General features: G+C 42.9%; 1 protein-coding gene across 1 annotated transcript in view; it reads right to left on the bottom strand.

Moving 5' to 3' along the window:
• ltbp1 (latent transforming growth factor beta binding protein 1) overlaps positions 1–22,554 on the bottom strand; it is a 110,554-nt gene that overhangs the window by 3,209 nt on the left and 84,791 nt on the right. Inside the window, exon 25 of the mRNA XM_059359052.1 lies at positions 700–852. Within this exon, the coding sequence (XP_059215035.1) occupies positions 700–852 (153 nt within the window). The remainder of the gene's footprint in view (positions 1–699; positions 853–22,554) is intronic.

Below are 22,554 nucleotides of genomic sequence, written 5' to 3'. Positions count from 1 at the left end.
AATTGAGTTAGTCATCGATTATTTAATACTTATTTATGTATACATTTATTTATACATTTTAACTGGGTTCCCTTACTGTTTCTCTTTACGATTTTTGGGGGCACTGTTTCTTAAGTAATTAAGAAACAGCGCCCCCAAAAATCTGAATATATTACATCACTATATTTGTATTAAGGATTGAGTTTACTAGCATTATTGTGATGTTCCTTTTTCCTGTGGAAGTGGTTTTACTGGCCCGTCTGGAACCGGGGACCTTTCCCCCGCTCATCTATTGGTTGGTGATTGTGTTACGTCACTGAGACTTGAGATAATATCAAACACGTTTAATATGATCCAAACCCAAGACTAGGAAAAGACTGATATGAAACAGAGCAGATTACTACCTTAAACTTATCGATGGAGATGACGGGAGCGCTGTGACTCCAGTAAAACTCCTAGATTTACTAAAGAATTTCAGTTTTTAGTCTGGGACTGGGAACATATTTTGGTGTAAGCCCAGCATTAGTTCCTACGGTTAAGATCTCTGCAGTGATTTCTAATGTCTATTAGAGACTCTCAACTGTAGTTCTGTGTTAAAGTTCTGTGTTGCACTGTTTTTTTTCCTGCCAGTGTAGGTTGCTGCAAGCATCAGTCATGCTGCCATGTAATTGTTGTTCTTTTCAAACCAATCAAATGCAGGATACAAATACAAATACTCACACTCCTCATTCTCATAAAAGGGCAGGACAGCCTGCTGCTCAGGTGATGGTGAATAGTCTGGGCTCACTTCATATTCATCGACTGGGCCGGCAACAAGGGCGTCACGACCATACGACCGCCGCCCACCCAGGTTACACATGGACGCAAAATCCTCTGAGGGAGAGAGACAGAGAAAGAGACAAGACAAAAATCATTCAAACGAGAAATACATACACACATACACATGCAACGGGGGTTGGTAGCAATCTGTTGAGTCCTAACTTCGCTGAAAATTAATGTTAAACATTATTATAGTGTACAGATGACAAGTGAAGGATAAGTGGCACTTCTTGCCAGCAAGACACGTGCCACTGGAAACGATACTAAAATTCAGAAGTAATTGTAACCTGGTCTGATATTATTCACAAGGAAATATCAGCAGCCTTTGTTGCAAACTTACAAACACTGGCTGATTTGATGGGAATGAGTCATTAGTCATTTGCTTCATGTACAAGGGACCGGCTCACACAGCTGCATATAAATACGAATGCAAATGAAGGTGGACCAGCTCGAGAATAGAGTGAAAAGAAAGAAGAGTTCTTGGTCTTGAGAACAACATGAAATCTGGTAATCCGACCATGTTAATTAACAATTGCCTGCATGCCAGACAAAGTGTCCTGGTGTATGACTGTGAAGATCAGAAGCTCAGAAGTGAAAAACACTGGTCGTCTGGACAACTGTGAGAGAAGCACCATTGACTCATAAAGGGAAAAATATCTATGCCATTATGAGCACCAAGCTGAGGACACAACGAGAGGATCCAATCTATGCAAATGGTCATTAGAAGTGGATTTATAGATCAGACAAAACTGATCTTGACTTTCCAAAGTGTTACCCACATATTAATTTCATGTTTATCTTCACCCACTTAATTTCTTTTAAACATACGCATCACATAATTCGGGTTATATTGTAGCCATTTCGGTTACACTCAAGTATAACATTAATTTTGTGTGCTTGCTTGCAAAAGCACACTAATTGTTATTCCGTGGGCTTATGTCTCTTTATTTTGTGTGCTTGCAAAAGCACACTAACTATTATTCACCGGGCTTATTTTGTGTGCTTGCTTGCAAAAGCACACTAACTACTATTCACCAGGCTTATTTTGTGTGCTTGCTTGCAAAAGCACACTAACTACTATTCACCGGGACTATTTTTATTATTATTTTGTGTGCTTGCTTGCAAAAGCACACTAACTACTATTCACCGGGTCTATTCTTATTTTTATTCTTCCGTTTCTTCCGTGTTTTTTTCGGTCGACTACTCCTCCCAGAGTTTTGCTCGCACATACACAAAAAAGGTATCAAATCGACCGGCTCGCCCATGACAGGTGTGCTATGACTTTTATAAGGGTTTCGACAAACGGTTTTCAAATTATTGGGCAAAAACACGTCAAAAAATCCCCCCAATGTAACCCTATGGAGAGTCTAGAGCGGTGATGTCATCAAACAGAGTGTAGAGGGAGAGAAGGAATTGTCAAAAAAATAATTTGAAAACTGTGCTCCAGGCCGCAAATTTCACTCTACAGAAATAATTTATACATAGAAACATAGGAAAATTTGTCCTCTCACTCACAATCCTCTGGTAAAGCTGTCAGAGTTATAGTTTAGGCGTGAGATGCAGAGATGCACCACCAAAACCCAAAAACAGCCTCATTGGCTCCCATATTAAAAACGCAGGATGATATCTCAAAAAAGGAGATGTAAGAGTTTTTTGAATTCGCTCTAACAAAGCTATTTTTTCATTTTTCTTAAAAAAAAAAAGATGTAGACGTTGAGGAAGAACTCAGGACGCTCAAAGTGAAGTCAGATCAATGATAGGTATTATGGTTTTGCCAAAAATGCTTTCTGTTCGAGGCCAGAATTTTCAGTTTGTCCACCTCTGTCTGTGGAATCTCTCCAACAGCAGTTAATTTCAGTTGATTGCTCTGCTCTTATTGGTCGACTCCACCTGGCCACGTGGTTGCTTAGCTACCAAAGCCCCCCCCCCTCCCTCCTCCAACACAGACATTCTAACTGATAACTGTCAGTTTACTCTAAGTAAACAGACCTTATAACTTGACCATACATTGTCCAATCTTCCTCAATCTTGCCAAGCATGATGATGGTTCATCACTGACCACTTATACATAACAATGTTTCATAAATTCCCGCCCTTTTTGATTAGCCACGCCCCTTTCATAACTAATGAACCGTTTCTCCTAGATACTTGTATGAGGTGTCTGTGAACTCAGGACAGAGTCCCTGTTTAACTGCTGATTCAAGCCACGCCCCCTTTGAGTGACCACGCCCCCTTTTACTAACTTGTGAACCGTTTGTCCTACAGACTTGTATGAGGTGTCTGTGAACTCAGGACAGAGTCCCAGTTTGACTGTTGATTTAAGCCACGAGAATGACGGTCCAGAGGCAAGCACACAATCAAAATTTCTTTAGAAATTTTCTAGTTAGTGCCACGGCTGAGCAGCGAGGCACTCATCTTCACTGCAAGCAGTGAGGATGAGTGCCTCGTGCGAAGCACGAGGCATCTCTTATTATTGCTCATGTTTATTATTAGTGCCACGGCTGAGCAGCGAGGCACTCATCTTCACTGCAAGCAGTGAGGATGAGTGCCTCGTGCGAAGCACGAGGCATCTCTTATTATTGCTCATGTTTATTATTTATTTATTTATTATAGATTATTCTTCCGTAAAAACTTTGGCGCGTAACTAGTCTCGCAGCTTTGAGAAATCGCGAAAAGTAAAAACGTCAAAAGTTGTGCCCTAATCGGGAATCGTGTGGAATGACTTTTATTAGCGATCGGAGCGCACGTTTTCGCACAACGTGCACAAACGTGCACTTTTTGGCCCATCCGGAACGCATTGCGCCAACTTTGGGGCCTCACCATTCGCAAACCGTTGCTCGTAAAATTCCGAACCGATTTAGAAAGTTGTAGGGCCTGAATTTAACTCTAGTCCTGTGAAATTTCAAAGCGATTGCACGTATAGTTTTCGCACGAAGTGCGAAAACATTTCCATTTTTCCAAACTAATGGGGAGGGCGATTTTCCCATGTGTGTGTATTGCGCGGAATGTTCAGACTCTAGAGCGGTGATGTCATCAAGCAGAGTGGAGAGGGAGAGAAGGAATTGTCAAAAAATAAATTTGAAAACTGCGCTCCAGGCCGCAAATTCCACTCTACAGAAATAATTTATACATAGAAACGGAGGAAAATTTGTCTTCTCACTCACAATCCTCTGGTAAAGCTGTCAGAGTTATAGTTTGGGCGCAGGACACAGAGAAGTGCCACCAAAACGCATCAACTGCCCCATTGAGTCCCATATTAAAAACACGTGAGGATTTTTGAAAAAATCAGATGTAAGAGTTTTTTTAAATCGCTCTAACAAAGCTATTTTTTCATTTTTCTTAAAAAAAAATATATGTAGACGTTCAGGAAGAACTCAGGACGCTCAAAGTGAAGTCAGATTAGTGATAGGTGTTATGGTTTTGCCAAAAATGCTTTCTGTTCGAGGCCAGAATTTTCAGTTTGTCCACCTCTGGCTGCTCACTTTAGCAAAGCATTGTAAGTGACAGTTAGTTTCTGTTGATTGCTCTGCTCTGATTGGTCGACTCCACCTGGCCACGTGGTTGCTTAGCTACCAAAGCTCCCCCCCCTCCCTCTCCCCTCCTCCAACACAGACATTTTAACTGAAAACAGTTAACTCTTTTAACTTGACCATACATTGTCCAATCTGCCTCAAACTTGTCATACATGATGATGGCTCATCACTGATTGTCTACATAACAATATTTCATAAATTCCCGCCCTTTTTGATTAGCCACGCCCCCTTTCTTAACTAATGAACCGTTTGTCCTAGAAATTTGTATGAGGTGTCAGATTACTCAGCATGGCGTCCCTGTCTAACTGTTGATTGATAACCCCGCCCCTTTTGATAAGCCACGCCCCTTTTACTAACTAGTGAACCGTTTGTCCTACAGACTTGTATGAGGTGTCTGTGAACTCAGGACAGAGTCCCAGTTTGACTGGTGATTGAAGCCACGCCCTCTTTGAGTAGCCACGCCCCTTTTTACTAACTAGTGAACCGTTTGTCCTACAGACTTGTATGAGGTGTCTGTGAACTCAGGACAGAGTCCCTGTTTGACTGGTGATTGAAGCCACGCCCCCTTTGAGTAGCCACGCCCCTTTTTACTAACTAGTGAACCGTTTGTCCTACAGACTTGTATGAGGTGTCTGTGAACTCAGGACAGAGTCCCGGTTTAACTGCTGATTTAATCCACGAGAATCATCCGGCAGTAGTCCCGTGGCACTCCAAAATTTCCCTGGAATTTTGTTTCTAGTTATTAGTGCCACGGCTGAGCAGCGAGGCACTCATCTTCACTGCAAGCAGTGAGGATGAGTGCCTCGTGCGAAGCACGAGGCATCTCTTATTATTGCTCATGTTTATTAGTGCCACGGCTGAGCAGCGAGGCACTCATCTTCACTGCAAGCAGTGAGGATGAGTGCCTCGTGCGAAGCACGAGGCATCTCTTATTATTGCTCATGTTTATTATTATATATTATAGATTATTCTTCCGTAAAAACTTTGGCGCGTAACTAGTCTCACAGCTTTGAGAAATCGCGAAAAGTAAAAACGTCAAAAGTTGCGCCCTAATCGGGAATCGTGTGGAATGACTTTTATTAGTGATCGGCGCGCACGTTTTCGCACAACGTGCACAAACGTGCACTTTTTGGCCCATCCGGAACGCATTGCGCCAACTTTGGGGCCTCGCCATTCGCAAACCATTGCTCGTAAAATCCCGAACCGATTTAGAAAGTTGTAGGGCCTGAATTTAACTCTAGCCCTCTGAAATTTCAGAGAGATTGCACGTATAGTTTTCGCACGAAGTGCGAAAACATTTCCATTTTCCCAAACTAATGGGGAGGCCGATTTTCCCATGTGTGTGTATTGCGCGGAATGTTCAGACTCTAGACTGGTGATGTCATCAAGCAGAGTGTAGAGGGAGAGAAGGAGTTGTCAAAAAACAAATTTGAAAACTGCGCTCCAGGCCGCAAATTTCAATCTACAGTAATAATTTGTACATAGAAACGTAGGAAAATTTGTAGTCTCACTCACAATCCTCTGGTAAAGCTGTCAGAGTTTTAGTTTGGGCGCAGGACACAGAGAAGTGCCACCAAAACGCAACAACTGCCCCATTGAGTCCCATATTAAAAACACACGAGGATTTTTGAAATAATCAGATTTTACCGTTTTTTTAGATCGCTCTAACAAAGCTATTTTTTCATTTTTCTTAAAAGAAAATATATGTAGACGTTCAGGAAGAACTCAGGACGCTCAAAGTGAAGTCGGATCAGTGATAGGTATTATGGTTTTGCCGAAAATGCTTTCTGTTCGAGGCCAGAATTTTCAGTTTGTCCACCTCTGGCTGCTCAGTGTGGCAGGACTGTCTCCACCTTCAGTTAATTTCAGTTGATTGCTCTGCTCTGATTGGTCGACTCCACCTGGCCACGTGGTTGCTTAGCTACCAAAGCCTCCCCCAACCTCCTACCCCCCCCCCCCTCCTCCAACACAGACATTCTCACTGAACAGACATGGCGTTCTTTCATTAAACACGAGACCTTATAACTTGACCATACATTGTCCAATCTGCTTCAAACTTGTCATGCATGATGATGGCTCATCACTGACCAGTTGTACATAACAATATTTCATAAATTCCCGCCCTTTTTGATTAGCCACGCCCCCTTTCTTAACTAATGAACCGTTTGTCCTAGAAACTTGTATGAGGTGTCTGATTACTCAGCATGGCGTCCCTGTCTAACTGTTGATTGATAACCCCGCCCCTTTTGATAAGCCACGCCCCTTTTACTAACTAGTGAACCGTTTGTCCTACAGACTTGTATGAGGTGTCTGTGAACTCAGGACAGAGTCCCTGTTTGACTGGTGATTGAAACCACGCCCCCTTTGAGTAGCCACGCCCCTTTTTACTAACTAGTGAACCGTTTGTCCTACAGACTTGTATGAGGTGTCTGTGAACTCAAGACAGGGTCCCTGTTTAACTGGTGATTGAAGCCACGCCCCTTTTTACTAACTAGTGAACCGTTTGTCCTACAGACTTGTATGAGGTGTCTGTGTACTCAGGACAGAGTCCCTGTTTAACTGGTGGTTGATCACACCGCCCCTTTTGAGTAGACACGCCCCTTTTGAGTAGCCACGCCCCTTTTGGTAAATAAAGAACCGTTTGCTCTACAGACTTGTATGAGGTGTCTGTGAACTCAGGACAGAGTCCCTGTTTAACTGCTGATTTAAACCACGAGAATCATCCGGCAATAGTCCCGTGGCACTCCAAAATTTCCCTGGAATTTTGTTTCTAGTTATTATTATTATTATAGATTATTCTTCCGTAAAAACTTTGGCGCGTAACTAGTCTCGCAGCTTTGAGAAATCGCGAAAAGTAAAAACGTCAAAAGTTGCGCCCTAATCGGGAATCGTGTGGAATGACTTTTATTAGCGATCGGAGCGCACGTTTTCGCACAACGTGCACAAACGTGCACTTTTTGGCCCATCCGGAACGCATTGCGCCAACTTTGGGGCCTCACCATTCGCAAACCGTTGCTCGTAAAATTCCGAACCGATTTAGAAAGTTGTAGGGCCTGAATTTAACTCTAGTCCTGTGAAATTTCAAAGTGATTGCACGTATAGTTTTCGCACGAAGTGCGAAAACATTTCCATTTTTCCAAACTAATGGGGAGGGCGATTTTCCCATGTGTGTGTATTGCGCGGAATGTTCAGACTCTAGAGCGGTGATGTCATCAAGCAGAGTGGAGAGGGAGAGAAGGAATTGTCAAAAAATAAATTTGAAAACTGCGCTCCAGGCCGCAAATTCCACTCTACAGAAATAATTTATACATAGAAACGGAGGAAAATTTGTCTTCTCACTCACAATCCTCTGGTAAAGCTGTCAGAGTTATAGTTTGGGCGCAGGACACAGAGAAGTGCCACCAAAACGCATCAACTGCCCCATTGAGTCCCATATTAAAAACACGTGAGGATTTTTGAAAAAATCAGATGTAAGAGTTTTTTTAAATCGCTCTAACAAAGCTATTTTTTCATTTTTCTTAAAAAAAAATATATGTAGACGTTCAGGAAGAACTCAGGACGCTCAAAGTGAAGTCAGATTAGTGATAGTTGTTATGGTTTTGCCAAAAATGCTTTCTGTTCGAGGCCAGAATTTTCAGTTTGGCCACCTCTGGCTGCTCACTTTAGCAAAGCATTGTCAGTGACAGTTAGTTTCTGTTGATTGCTTTGCTCTGATTGGTCGACTCCACCTGGCCACGTGGTTGCTTAGCTACCAAAGCTCCCCCCCCCTCCCTCTCCCCTCCTCCAACACAGACATTTTAACTGAAAACAGTTAACTCTTTTAACTTGACCATACATTGTCCAATCTGCCTCAAACTTGTCATACATGATGATGGCTCATCACTGATTGTCTACATAACAATATTTCATAAATTCCCGCCCTTTTTGATTAGCCACGCCCCCTTTCTTAACTAATGAACCGTTTGTCCTAGAAATTTGTGTGAGGTGTCAGATTACTCAGCATGGCGTCCCTGTCTAACTGTTGATTGATAACCCCGCCCCTTTTGATAAGCCACGCCCCTTTTACTAACTAGTGAACCGTTTGTCCTACAGACTTGTATGAGGTGTCTGTGGACTCAGGACAGAGTCCCTGTTTGACTGGTGATTGAAGCCACGCCCCCTTTGAGTAGCCACGCCCCTTTTTACTAACTAGTGAACCGTTTGTCCTACAGACTTGTATGAGGTGTCTGTGGACTCAGGACAGAGTCCCTGTTTGACTGGTGATTGAAGCCACGCCCCCTTTGAGTAGCCACGCCCCTTTTTACTAACTAGTGAACCGTTTGTCCTACAGACTTGTATGAGGTGTCTGTGAACTCAGGACAGAGTCCCTGTTTAACTGCTGATTTAAACCACGAGAATCATCCGGCAGTAGTCCCGTGGCACTCCAAAATTTCCCTGGAATTTTGTTTCTAGTTATTATTATTATTATATATAGATTATTCTTCCGTAAAAACTTTGGCGCGTAACTAGTCTCGCAGCTTTGAGAAATCGCGAAAAGTAAAAACGCCAAAAGTTGCGCCTTATTCGGGAATCGTGTGGAATGACTTTTTTTAGCGATCGGCGCGCACGTTTCCGCACAACGTGCACAAACGTGCACTTTTCGGCCCATCCGGAACGCATTGCGCAAACTTTGGGGCCTCACCATTCGCAAACCGTTGCTCGTAAAATTCTGAACCGATTTAGAAAGTTGTAGGGCCTGAATTTAACTCTAGTCCTGTGAAATTTCAAAGCGATTGCACGTATAGTTTTCGCACGAAGTGCGAAAACATTTCCATTTTTCCAAACTAATGGGGAGGGCGATTTTCCCATGTGTGTGTATTGCGCGGAATGTTCAGACTCTAGACTGGTGATGTCATCAAGCAGAGTGGAGAGGGAGAGAAGGAATTGTCAAAAAATAAATTTGTAAACTGCGCTCCAGGCCGCAAATTTCACTCTATAGAAATAATTTATACATAGAAACGGAGGAAAATTTGTGGTCTCACTCACAATCCTCTGGTAAAGCTGTCAGAGTTATAGTTTGGGCGCAGGACACAGAGAAGCGCCACCAAAACGCATCAACTGCCCCATTGAGTCCCATATTAAAAACACACGAGGAATTTAAAAAAAATCTGATTTAACAGTTTTTTTAGATCGCTCTAACAAAGCTATTTTTTCATTTTTCTTAAAAAAAAATATATGTAGACGTTCAGGAAGAACTCAGGACACTCAAAGTGAAGTCAGATTAGTGATAGGTGTTATGGTTTTGCCAAAAATGCTTTCTGTTCGAGGCCAGAATTTTCAGTTTGTCCACCTCTGGCTGCTCACTTTAGCAAAGCATTGTCAGTGACAGTTAGTTTCTGTTGATTGCTCTGCTCTGATTGGTCGACTCCACCTGGCCACGTGGTTGCTTAGCTACCAAAGCCTCCCCCAACCTCCTACTCCCCCCCCTCCAACACAGACATTCTCACTGAACAGACATGGCGTTCTTTCATTAAACACGAGACCTTATAACTTGACCATACATTGTCCAGTCTGCTTCAAACTTGTCATGCATGATGATGGCTCATCACTGACCAGTTGTACATAACAATATTTCATAAATTCCCGCCCTTTTTGATTAGCCACGCCCCCTTTCTTAACTAATGAACCGTTTGTCCTAGAAACTTGTATGAGGTGTCAGATTACTCAGCATAGTGTCCCTGTCTAACTGTTGATTGATAACCCCGCCCCTTTTGATTAGCCACGCCCCTTTTACTAACTAATGAACCGTTTGTCCTAGAGACTTGTATGAGGTGTCTGTGAACTCAGGACAGAGTCCCTGTTTGACTGGTTGTTGAAACCACGCCCCCTTTGAGTAGCCACGCCCCTTTTTACTAACTAGTGAACCGTTTGTCCTACAGACTTGTATGAGGTGTCTGTGAACTCAGGACAGAGTCCCTGTTTAACTGCTGATTTAAACCACGAGAATCATCCGGCAGTAGTCCCGTGGCACTCCAAAATTTCCCTGGAATTTTGTTTCTAGTTAGTGCCACGGCTGAGCAGCGAGGCACTCATCTTCACTGCAAGCAGTGAGGATGAGTGCCTCGAGCGAAGCTCGAGGCATCTCTTATTATTGCTCATGTTTATTATTATTAGTGCCACGGCTGAGCAGCGAGGCACTCATCTTCACTGCAAGCAGTGAGGATGAGTGCCTCGTGCGAAGCACGAGGCATCTCTTATTATTGCTCATGTTTATTATTATTCTTTATTATAGATTATTCTTCCGTAAAAACTTTGGCGCGTAACTAGTCTCACAGCTTTGAGAAATCGCGAAAAGTAAAAACGTCAAAAGTTGCGCCCTCATTGGGAATCGTGTGGAATGACTTTTATTAGCGATCGGCGCGCACGTTTTCGCACAACGTGCACAAACGTGCACTTTTTGGCCCATCCGGAACGCATTGCGCAAACTTTGGGGGCTCACCATTCGCAAACCGTTGCCCGTAAAATTCCGAACCGATTTAGAAAGTTGTAGGGCCTGAATTTAACTCTAGTCCTCTGAAATTTCAGAGCGATTGCACGTATAGTTTTCGCACGAAGTGCGAAAACATTTCCATTTTTCCAAACTAATGGGGACGGCGATTTTCCCATGTGTGTGTATTGCGCGGAATGTTCAGAATCTAGACTGGTGATGTCATCAAGCAGAGTGTAGAGGGAGAGAAGGAATTGTCAAAAAATAAATTTGAAAACTGCGCTCCAGGCCGCAAATTTCACTCTACAGAAATAATTTGTACATAGAAACGTAGGAAAATTTGTGGTCTCACTCACAATCCTCTGGTAAAGCTGTCAGAGTTTTAGTTTGGGCGCAGGACACAGAGAAGTGCCACCAAAACGCAACAACTGCCCCATTGAGTCCCATATTAAAAACACACGAGGATTTTTGAAATAATCAGATTTTACCGTTTTTTTAGATCGCTCTAACAAAGCTATTTTTTCATTTTTCTTAAAAAAAAATATATGTAGACGTTCAGGAAGAACTCAGGACGCTCAAAGTGAAGTCGGATCAGTGATAGGTATTATGGTTTTGCCGAAAATGCTTTCTGTTCGAGGCCAGAATTTTCAGTTTGTCCACCTCTGGCTGCTCACTTTAGCAAAGCATTGTCAGTGACAGTTAGTTTCTGTTGATTGCTCTGCTCTGATTGGTCCACTCCACCTGGCCACGTGGTTGCTTAGCTACCAAAGCCCCCCCCCCCTCCCTCTCCCCTCCTCCAACACAGACATTTTAACTGAAAACAGTTAACTCTTTTAACTTGACCATACATTGTCCAATCTGCCTCAAACTTGTAATACATGATGATGGCTCATCACTGATTGTCTACATAACAATATTTCATAAATTCCCGCCCCTTTTGATTAGCCACGCCCCCTTTCTTAACTAATGAACCGTTTGTCCTACAGACTTGTATGAGGTGTCTGTGAACTCAGGACAGAGTCCCTGTTTAACTGGTGATTGAAGCCACGCCCCCTTTGAGTAGCCACGCCCCTTTTTACTAACTAGTGAACCGTTTGTCCTACAGACTCGTATGAGGTGTCTGTGAACTCAGGACAGAGTCCCTGTTTAACTGGTGATTGAAGCCACGCCCCCTTTGAGTAGCCACGCCCCTTTTTACTAACTAGTGAACCGTTTGTCCTACAGACTTGTATGAGGTGTCTGTGAACTCAGGACAGAGCCCCTGTTTTACTGGTGATTGAAGCCACGCCCCCTTTGAGTAGCCACGCCCCTTTTTACTAACTAGTGAACCGTTTGTGCTACAGACTTGTATGAGGTGTCTGTGAACTCAGGACGGAGCCCCTGTTTTACTGGTGATTGAAGGCACGCCCCCTTGAGTAGCCACGCCCCTTTTTACTAACTTGTGAACCGTTTGTCGTACAGACTCGTATGAGGTGTCTGTGAACTCAGGACAGAGTCCCTGTGTGAATGGTGATTAAAGCCACGCCCCCTTTGAGTAGCCACGCCCCTTTTTACTAACTACTGAACCGTTTGTCCTACAGACTTGTATGAGGTGTCTGTGAACTCAGGACAGAGTCCCTGTTTAACTGCTGATTTAAACCACGAGAATCATCCGGCAGTAGTCCCGTGGCACTCCAAAATTTCCCTGGAATTTTGTTTCTAGTGTCTTATTATTATTCTTCCGTTTCTTCCGTGGTGTTTTTTCGGTCGACTACTCCTCCCAGAGTTTTGCTCGCACATACACAAAAAAGGTATCAAATCGACCGGCTCGCCCATGACAAGTGTGCTATGACTTTTATAAGGGTTCCGACAAACGGTTTTCAAATTATTGGGCAAAAACACGTCAAAAAATCCCCCCAATGTAACCCTATGGAGAGTCTAGAGTGGTGATGTCATCAAACAGAGTGTAGAGGGAGAGAACGAATTGTCAAAAAATAAATTTGAAAACTGCGCTCAAGGCCGCAAATTTCACTCTACAGAAATAATTTATACATAGAAACGTAGGAAAATTTGTCCTCTCACTCACAATCCTCTGGTAAAGCTGTCAGAGTTATAGTTTGGGCGCAGGACGTACAGATGCACAAACAAAACACATCAACTGCCTCATTGGCTCCCATATTAAAAATGCAGGAAGATTTCTCCCCAAATTTTTTTTTACAGTTTTTTAAAATCGCTCTAACAAAGCTATTTTTTCATCTTTCTTTAAAAAAAATATATGTAGACGTTCAGGAAGAACTCAGGACGCTCAAAGTGCAGTCGGATCAATGATGGTATTATGGTTTTGTCAAAAATGCTTTCTGTCCGAGGCCAGAAATTTCAGTTTTTCCACCTCTGGCCACTCTTCCGGAACATTCCGTTGATTGCTCTGCTCTGATTGGTCGACCCCACCTGGCCATCGGGTTGCTTAGCTACCAAAGCCTCCCCCAGCCCCCCCCCCCCTCCTCCAACACAGACATTTTAACTGAAAACAGTTAACTCTAACTGTCACAGACATGGCATTTTTGAGACCTTATAACTTGACCATACATTGTCCAATCTGCCTCAAACTTGTTATGCATGATGATGGTTCATCACTGACCATTTCTACATAACAATATTTCATAAAGTCCCGCCCTTTTGATTAGCCACGCCCCCTTTCATAACCAATGAACCGTTTGTCCTAGAGACTTGTATGAGGTGTCTGTGAACTCAGGACAGAGTCCCTGTTCAACTGCTGATTGAAGCCACGCCCCCTTGAGTAGCCACGCCCCCTTTTACTAACTTTTGAACCGTTTGGCCTACAGACTTGGATGAGGTGTCTGTGAACTCAGGACAGAGCCCCTGTTTTACTGGTGATTTAAGCAATGAGAGTCACGGTGCAGAGGCAAGCACACAATCAAAATTTCTTTAGAAATTTTCTAGTTTTGTGTGCTTGCAAAAGCACACTAACTACTCTTCACCGGGCTTATTTTGTGTGCTTTTCTTGCAAAAGCACACTAATTGTTATTCCGTGGGCTTATTAGTGCCACGGCTGAGCAGCGAGGCACTCATCTTCACTGCAAGCAGTGAGGATGAGTGCCTCGAGCGAAGCTCGAGGCATCTCTTATTATTGCTCATGTTTATTATTATATATTTATTTATTATAGATTATTCTTCCGTAAAAACTTTGGCGCGTAACTAGTCCCGCAGCTTTGAGAAATCGCGAAAAGTAAAAACGCCAAAAGTTGCGCCCTAATCGGGAATCGTGTGGAATGACTTTTATTAGCGATCGGCGCGCACGTTTTCGCACAACGTGCACAAACGTGCACTTTTCGGCCCATCCGGAACGCATTGCGCCAAATTTGGGGCCTCACCATTCGCAAACCGTTGCTCGTAAAATTCCGAACCGATTTAGAAAGTTGTAGGGCCTGAATTTAACTCTAGTCCTGTGAAATTTCAGAGCGATTGCACGTATAGTTTTCGCACGAAGTGCGAAAACATTTCCATTTTTCCAAACTAATGGGGACGGCGATTTTCCCATGTGTGTGTATTGCGCGGAATGTTCAGAAACTAGAGCGGTGATGTCATCACGCAGAGTGTAGAGGGAGAGAAGGAATTGTCAGAAAATAAATTTGAAAACTGCGCTCCAGGCCGCAAAATCCACCCTACAGAAATAATTTATACATAGAAACGTAGGAAAATTTGTCTTCTCATTCACAATCCTCTGGTAAAGCTGTCAGAGTTATAGTTTGGGCGCAGGACACAGAGAAGTGCCACCAAAATGCAACAACTGCCCCATTGAGTCCCATATTAAAAACACACAAGGATTTTTGAAATAATCAGATTTTACCGTTTTTTTAGATCGCTCTAACTAAGCTATTTTTTCATTTTTCTTAAAAAAAATATATGTAGACGTTCAAGAAGAACTCAGGACGCTCAAAGTGAAGTCGGATAAGTGATAGGTATTATGGTTTTGCCGAAAATGCTTTCTGTTCGAGGCCAGAATTTTCAGTTTGTCCACCTCTGGCTGCTCACTTTAGCAAAGCATTGTCAGTGACAGTTAGTTTCTGTTGATTGCTCTGCTCTGATTGGTCGACTCCACCTGGCCACGTGGTTGCTTAGCTACCAAAGCTCCCCCCCCTCCCTCCCTCTCCCCTCCTCCAACACAGACATTTTAACTGAAAACAGTTAACTCTTTTAACTTGACCATACATTGTCCAATCTGCCTCAAACTTGTCATACATGATGATGGCTCATCACTGATTGTCTTCATAACAATATTTCATAAATTCCCGCCCCTTTTGATTAGCCACGCCCCCTTTTACTAACTAATGAACCGTTTGTCCTACAGACTTGTATGAAGTGTCTGTGAACTCAGGACAGAGTCCCTGTTTAATTGCTGATTGAAGCCACGCCCCCATTGAGTAACCACGCCCCCTTTTACTAACTTGTGAACCGTTTGTCCTACAGACTTGTATGAGATGTCTGTGAACTCAGGACAGAGCCCCTGTTTTACTGGTGATTGAAGCCACGCCCCTTTTAGTAGCCACGCCCCTTTTTACTAACTAGTGAACCGTTTGTGCTACAGACTTGTATGAGGTGTCTGTGAACTCAGGACGGAGCCCCTGTTTTACTGGTGATTGAAGGCACGCCCCCTTGAGTAGCCACGCCCCTTTTTACTAACTTGTGAACCGTTTGTCGTACAGACTCGTATGAGGTGTCTGTGAACTCAGGACAGAGTCCCTGTGTGAATGGTGATTAAAGCCACGCCCCCTTTGAGTAGCCACGCCCCTTTTTACTAACTACTGAACCGTTTGTCCTACAAACTTGTATGAGGTGTCTGTGAACTCAGGACAGAGTTCCTGTTTAACTGCTGATTTAAACCACGAGAATCATCCGGCAGTAGTCCCGTGGCACTCCAAAATTTCCCTGGAATTTTGTTTCTAGTATATTTATTTATTATAGATTATTCTTCCGTAAAAACTTTGGCGCGTAACTAGTCTCACAGCTTTGAGAAATCACAAAAAGTAAAAACGTCAAAAGTTGCGCCCTAATCGGGAATCGTGTGGAATGACTTTTTTTAGCGATCGGCGCGCACGTTTTCGCACAACGTGCACAAACGTGCACTTTTCGGCCCATCCGGAACGCATTGCGCAAACTTTGGGGCCTCACCATTCGCAAACCGTTGCTCGTAAAATTCCGAACCGATTTAGAAAGTTGTAGGGCCTGAATTTAACTCTAGTCCTGTGAAATTTCAAAGCGATTGCACGTATAGTTTTCGCACGAAGTGCGAAAACATTTCCATTTTTCCAAACTAATGGGGAGGGCGATTTCCCCATGTGTGTGTATTGCGCGGAATGTTCAGACTCTAGACTGGTGATGTCATCAAGCAGAGTGGAGAGGGAGAGAAGGAATTGTCAAAAAATAAATTTGAAAACTGCGCTCCAGGCCGCAAATTTCACTCTACAGTAATAATTTGTACATAGAAATGTAGGAAAATTTGTGGTCTCACTCACAATCCTCTGGTCAAGCTGTCAGAGTTATAGTTTGGGCGCAGGACACAGAGAAGTGCCACCAAAACGCATCAACTGCCCCATTGAGTCCCATATTAAAAACACACGAGGATTTTTGAAATAATCAGATTTGACCGTTTTTTTAGATCGCTCTAACAAAGCTATTTTTTAATTTTTCTTAAAAAAAAATATATGTAGACGTTCAGGAAGAACTCAGGACGCTCAAAGTGAAGTCGGATCAGTGATAGGTATTATGGTTTTGCCGAAAATGCTTTCTGTTCGAGGCCAGAATTTTCAGTTGGTCCACCTCTGGCTGCTCAGTGTGGCAGAACTGTCTCCACCTTCAGTTAATTTCAGTTGATTGCTCTGCTCTGATTGGTCTACTCCACCTGGCCACGTGGTTGCTTAGCTACCAAAGCCTCCCCCAACCTCCTACTCCCCCCCCCCCCCCTCCTCCAACACAGACATTCTCACTGAACAGATATGGCGTTCTTTCATTAAACACGAGACCTTATAACTTGACCATACATTGTCCAATCTGCTTCAAACTTGTCATGCATGATGATGGCTCATCACTGACCAGTTGTACATAACAATATTTAATAAATTCCCGCCCTTTTTGATTAGCCACGCCCCCTTTCTTAACTAATGAACCGTTTGTCCTAGAAACTTGTATGAGGTGTCAGATTACTCAGCATAGCGTCCCTGTATAACTGTTGATTGATAACCCCGCCCCTTTTGATTAGCCACGCCCCTTTTACTAACTAATGAACCGTTTGTCCTAGAAACTTGTATGAGGTGTCTGTGGACTCAGGACAGAGTCCCTGTTTGACTGGTGATTGAAGCCACGCCCCCTTTGAGTAGCCACGCCCCTTTTACTAACTAGTGAACCGTTTGTCCTACAGACTTGTATGAGGTGTCTGTGAACTCAAGACAGAGTCCCGGTTTAACTGCTGATTTAATCCACGAGAATCAACCGGCAGTAGTCCCGTGGCACTCCAAAATTTCCCTGGAATTTTGTTTCTAGTTATTATATATTATAGATTATTCTTCCGTAAAAACTTTGGCGCGTAACTAGTCCCACAGCTTTGAGAAATCGCAAAAAGTAAAAACGTCAAAAGTTGCGCCCTAATCGGGAATCGTGTGGAATGACTTTTATTAGCGATCGGCGTGCACGTTTTCGCACAACGTGCACAAACGTGCACTTTTTGGCCCATCCGGAACGCATTGCGCAAACTTTGGGGCCTCACCATTCGCAAACCGTTGCTCGTAAAATTCCGAACCGATTTAGAAAGTTGTAGGGCCTGAATTTAACTCTAGTCCTGTGAAATTTCAGAGCGATTGCACGTATAGTTTTCGCACGAAGTGCGAAAACATTTCCATTTTTCCAAACTAATGGGGACGGTGATTTTCCCATGTGTGTGTATTGCGCGGAATGTTCAGAATCTAGACTGGTGATGTCATCAAGCAGAGTGTAGAGGCAGAGAAGGAGTTGTCACAAAATAAATTTGAAAACTGCGCTCCAGGCCGCAAATTTCACTCTACAGTAATAATTTATACATAGAAACGTAGGAAAATTTGTGGTCTCACTCACAATCCTCTGGTAAAGCTGTCAGAGTTTTAGTTTGGGCGCAGGACACAGAGAAGTGCCACCAAAACGCAACAACTGCCCCATTGAGTCCCATATTAAAAACACAGGAGGATTTTTGAAATAATCAGATTTTACCGTTTTTTTAGATCGCTCTAACAAAGCTATTTTTTCATTTTTCTTAAAAAAAAAAAATATGTAGACGTTCAGGAAGAACTCAGGACGCTCAAAGTGAAGTCGGATCAATGATAGGTATTATGGTTTTGCCGAAAATGCTTTCTGTTCGAGGCCAGAATTTTCAGTTTGTCCACCTCTGGCTGCTCACTTTAGCAAAGCATTGTCAGTGACAGTTAGTTTCTGTTGATTGCTCTGCTCTGATTGGTCGACTCCACCTGGCCACGTGGTTGCTTAGCTACCAAAGCTCCCCCCCCTCCCTCTCCCCTCCTCCAACACAGACATTTTAACTGAAAACAGTTAACTCTTTTAACTTGACCATACATTGTCCAATCTGCCTCAAACTTGTCATACATGATGATGGCTCATCACTGATTGTCTACATGACAATATTTCATAAATTCCCGCCCCTTTTGATTAGCCACGCCCCCTTTTACTAACTTGTGAACCGTTTGTCCTACAGACTTGTATGAGATGTCTGTGAACTCAGGACAGAGTCCCTGTGTGAATGGTGATTAAAGCCACGCCCACTTTGAGTAGCCACGCCCCTTTTTACTAACTACTGAACCGTTTGTCCTACAAACTTGTATGAGGTGTCTGTGAACTCAGGACAGAGTCCCTGTTTAACTGCTGATTTAAACCATGAGAATCATCCGGCAGTAGTCCCGTGGCACTCCAAAATTTCCCTGGAATTTTGTTTCTAGTTTTTAATCTTCCGTTTCTTCCGTGTCATTTTTCGGTCGACTACTCCTCCCAGAGTTTTGGCCGCACATACACAAAAAAGGTATCAAATCGACCGGCTCGCCCATGACAAGTGTGCTATGACTTTTCTAAGGGTTTCGACATACGGTTTTCAAATTATTGGGCAAAAACACGTCAAAAAATCCCCCCAATGTAACCCTATGGAGAGTCTAGAGTGGGGAAGTCATCAAACAGAGTGTAGAGGGAGAGAAAGAATTGTCAAAAAATAAATTTGAAAACTGCGCTCCAGGCCCCAAATTTCACTCTACAGAAATAATTTATACATAGAAACGTAGGAAAATTTGTCCTCTCACTCACAATCCTCTGGTAAAGCTGTCAGAATTATAGTTTGGGCGCAGGACGCACAGATGCTCAAACAAAATGCACCAACTGCCGCATCGGCTCCCATATTAAAAATGAAGGAAGATTTCTCAAAAAAAAAATTAAACAGTTTTTTAAAATCGCTCTAACAAAGCTATTTTTTCATTTTTCTTAAAAAAAAACATATGTAGATGTTCAGGAAGAACTCAGGACGCTCAAAGTGAAGTCGGATCAATGATAGGTATTATGGTTTTGCCGAAAATGCTTTCTGTTCGAGGCCAGAATTTCAAGTTTGTCGACCTCTGTCTGCTCACTTTGATGGAACTGTCTCCATCGTCAGTTAATTTCAGTTGATTGCCCTGCTCTGATTGGTCGACTCCACCTGGCCACGTGGTTGCTTGGCTACCAAAGCCCCTCCCCCCTCCCTCCTCCAACACAGACATTCTAACTGATAACTGTCAGTTTACTCTAAGTAAACAGACATGGCTTTCTTCATAAAACACGAGACCTTATAACTTGACCATACATTGTCCAATCTGCCTCAAACTTGTCATGCATGATGATGGTTCATCACTTTTCAGTTCTACATAACAATAATTCATAAATTCCCGCCCTTTTTATTAGCCACGCCCCCTTTTACTTACTATTGAACCGTTTGTCCTAGAAACTTGTATAAGATGTCAGATTACTCAGCATAGAGTCCCTGTTTAACTGGTGATTGATAACCCCGCCCCTTTTGATAAGCCACGCCCATTTTACTAACTAGTGAACCATTTGTCCTAGAGACTTGTATGAGGTGTCAGTGCACTCAGCAGAAAGTCCCTGTTTAATCCCTGCCCCTTTTGATAAGCCACGAGAGTCACGGTCCAGAGGCAAGCACACAATCAAAATTTCTTTAGGAATTTTCTAGTTCTTATTCTTACGTTTCTTCCGTGTCATTTTTCGGTCGACTACTCCTCCCAGAGTTTTGGCCGCACATACACAAAAAAGGTATCAAACCGACCGGCTCGCCCATGACAAGTGTGCTATGACTTTTCTAAGGGTTTCGACATACGGTTTTCAAATTATTGGGCAAAAACACGTCAAAAAATCCCCCCAATGTAACCCTATGGAGAGTCTAGAGTGGGGAAGTCATCAAACAGAGTGTAGAGGGAGAGAAAGAATTGTCAAAAAATAAATTTGAAAACTGCGCTCCAGGCCACAAATTTCACTCTACAGAAATAATTTATACATAGAAACGTAGGAAAATTTGTCCTCTCACTCACAATCCTCTGGTAAAGCTGTCAGAGTTATAGTTTAGGCGCAGGACGCACAGATGCTCAAACAAAATGCACCAACTGCCGCATCGGCTCCCATATTAAAAATGAAGGAAGATTTCTCAAAAAAAAAAAATTAACAGTTTTTTTAAATCGCTCTAACAAAGCTATTTTTTCATCTTTCTTAAAAAAAAACATATGTAGATGTTGAGGAAGAACTCAGGACGCTCAAAGTGAAGTCGGATCAATGATAGGTATTATGGTTTTGCCAAAAATGCTTTCTGTTCGAGGCCAGAATTTTCAGTTTGTCCACCTCTGTCTGCGGAACCTTCTCCAACAGCAGTTAATTTCAGTTGATTGCTCTGCTCTTATTGGTCGACTCCACCTGGCCACGTGGTTGCTTAGCTACCAAAGCCCCCCCCCCCCCTCCCTCCCCTCCTTCAACACAGACATTCTAACTAATAACTGTCAGTTTACTCTAAGTAAACAGACTTCATAAAACATGAGACCTTATAACTTGACCATACATTGTCCAATCTTCCTCAAACTTGCCAAGCATGATGATGGTTCATCACTGACCACTTATACATAACAATATTTCATAAATTCCCGCCCTTTTTGATTAGCCACGCCCCCTTTCATAACTAATGAACCATTTGTCCTAGAAACTTGTATAAGGTGTCAGATTACTCGGCATGAAGTCCCTGTTTAACTGGTGGTTGATAACCCCGCCCCTTTTGATTAGCCACGTCCCCTTTCATAACTAATGAACCGTTTCTCCTAGAAACTTGTATGAGGTGTCTGTGAACTCAGGACAGAGTCCCTTTTTAACTGCTGATTCAAGCCACGCCCCCTTTGAGTGACCACGCCCCCTTTTACTAACTTGTGAACCGTTTGTCCTACAGACTTGTATGAGGTGTCTGTGAACTCAGGACAGAGTCCCAGTTTGACTGTTGATTTGAGCCACGAGAATGACGGTTCAGAGGCAAGCACACAATCAAAATTTCTTTAGAAATTTTCTAGTTTTGTGTGCTTGCAAAAGCACACTAATTGTTATTCCGTGGGCTTATTTTGTGTGCTTGCTTGCAAAAGCACACTAACTACTCTTCACCGGGCTTATTTTGTGTGCTTGCTTGCAAAAGCACACTAACTACTATTCACCGGGCTTATTCTACTTCTTTTTATTTTGTGTGCTTGCTTGCAAAAGCACACTAACTACTATTCACCGGGACTATTTTTATTATTTTGTGTGCTTGCTTGCAAAAGCACACTAACTACTATTCACCGGGACTATTTTTATTATTCTTCCGTTTCTTCCGTGTCATTTTTCGGTCGACTACTCCTCCCAGAGTTTTGGCCGCACATACACAAAAAAGGTATCAAATCGACCGGCTCGCCTATGACAAGTGTGCTATGACTTTTATAAGGGTTTCGACAAACGGTTTTCAAATTATTGTGCAAAAACACGTAAAAAAATCCCCCCAATGTAACCCTATGGAGAGTCTAGAGTGGGGAAGTCATCAAACAGAGTGTAGAGGGAGAGAACGAATTGTCAAAAAATACATTTGAAAACTGTGCTCCAGGCCGCAAATTTCACTCTACAGAAATAATTTATACATAGAAACGTAGGAAAATTTGTCCTCTCACTCACAATCCTCTGGTAAAGCTGTCAGAGTTATAGTTTTGGCGCAGGACGCACAGATGCACAAACAAAACACATCAACTGCCTCATTGGCTCCCATATTAAAAATGCAGGAAGATTTCTCCCCAAAATTTTTTTTACAGTTTTTTAAAATCGCTCTAACAAAGCTATTTTTTCCTCTTTCTTTAAAAAAAATATATGTAGACGTTCAGGAAGAACTCAGGACGCTCAAAGTGAAGTCGGATCAATGATAGGTATTATGGTTTTAACAAAAATGCTTTCTGTTCGAGGCCAGAATTTTCAGTTTGTCGACCTCTGTCTGCTCACTGTGATGGAACTGTCAGTTAATTTCAGTTGATTGCTCTGCTCTTATTGGTCGACTCCACCTGGCCACCTGGTTGCTTAGCTACCAAAGCCTCCCCCCTCCCCCCTCCCACACAGACATTTTAACTGATAACTGTCAGTTTACTCTAAGTGAACAGACCTAATAACTTGACCATACATTGTCCAATCTTCCTCAAACTT

This window comes from Centropristis striata, chromosome 20 (assembly GCF_030273125.1).
Source record: "Centropristis striata isolate RG_2023a ecotype Rhode Island chromosome 20, C.striata_1.0, whole genome shotgun sequence".
NCBI lineage: Eukaryota > Metazoa > Chordata > Actinopteri > Perciformes > Serranidae > Centropristis > Centropristis striata.
The sequence above is the reverse complement of the archived record's forward strand: the minus strand, read 5'-3'. Positions and strand labels throughout refer to the sequence as shown.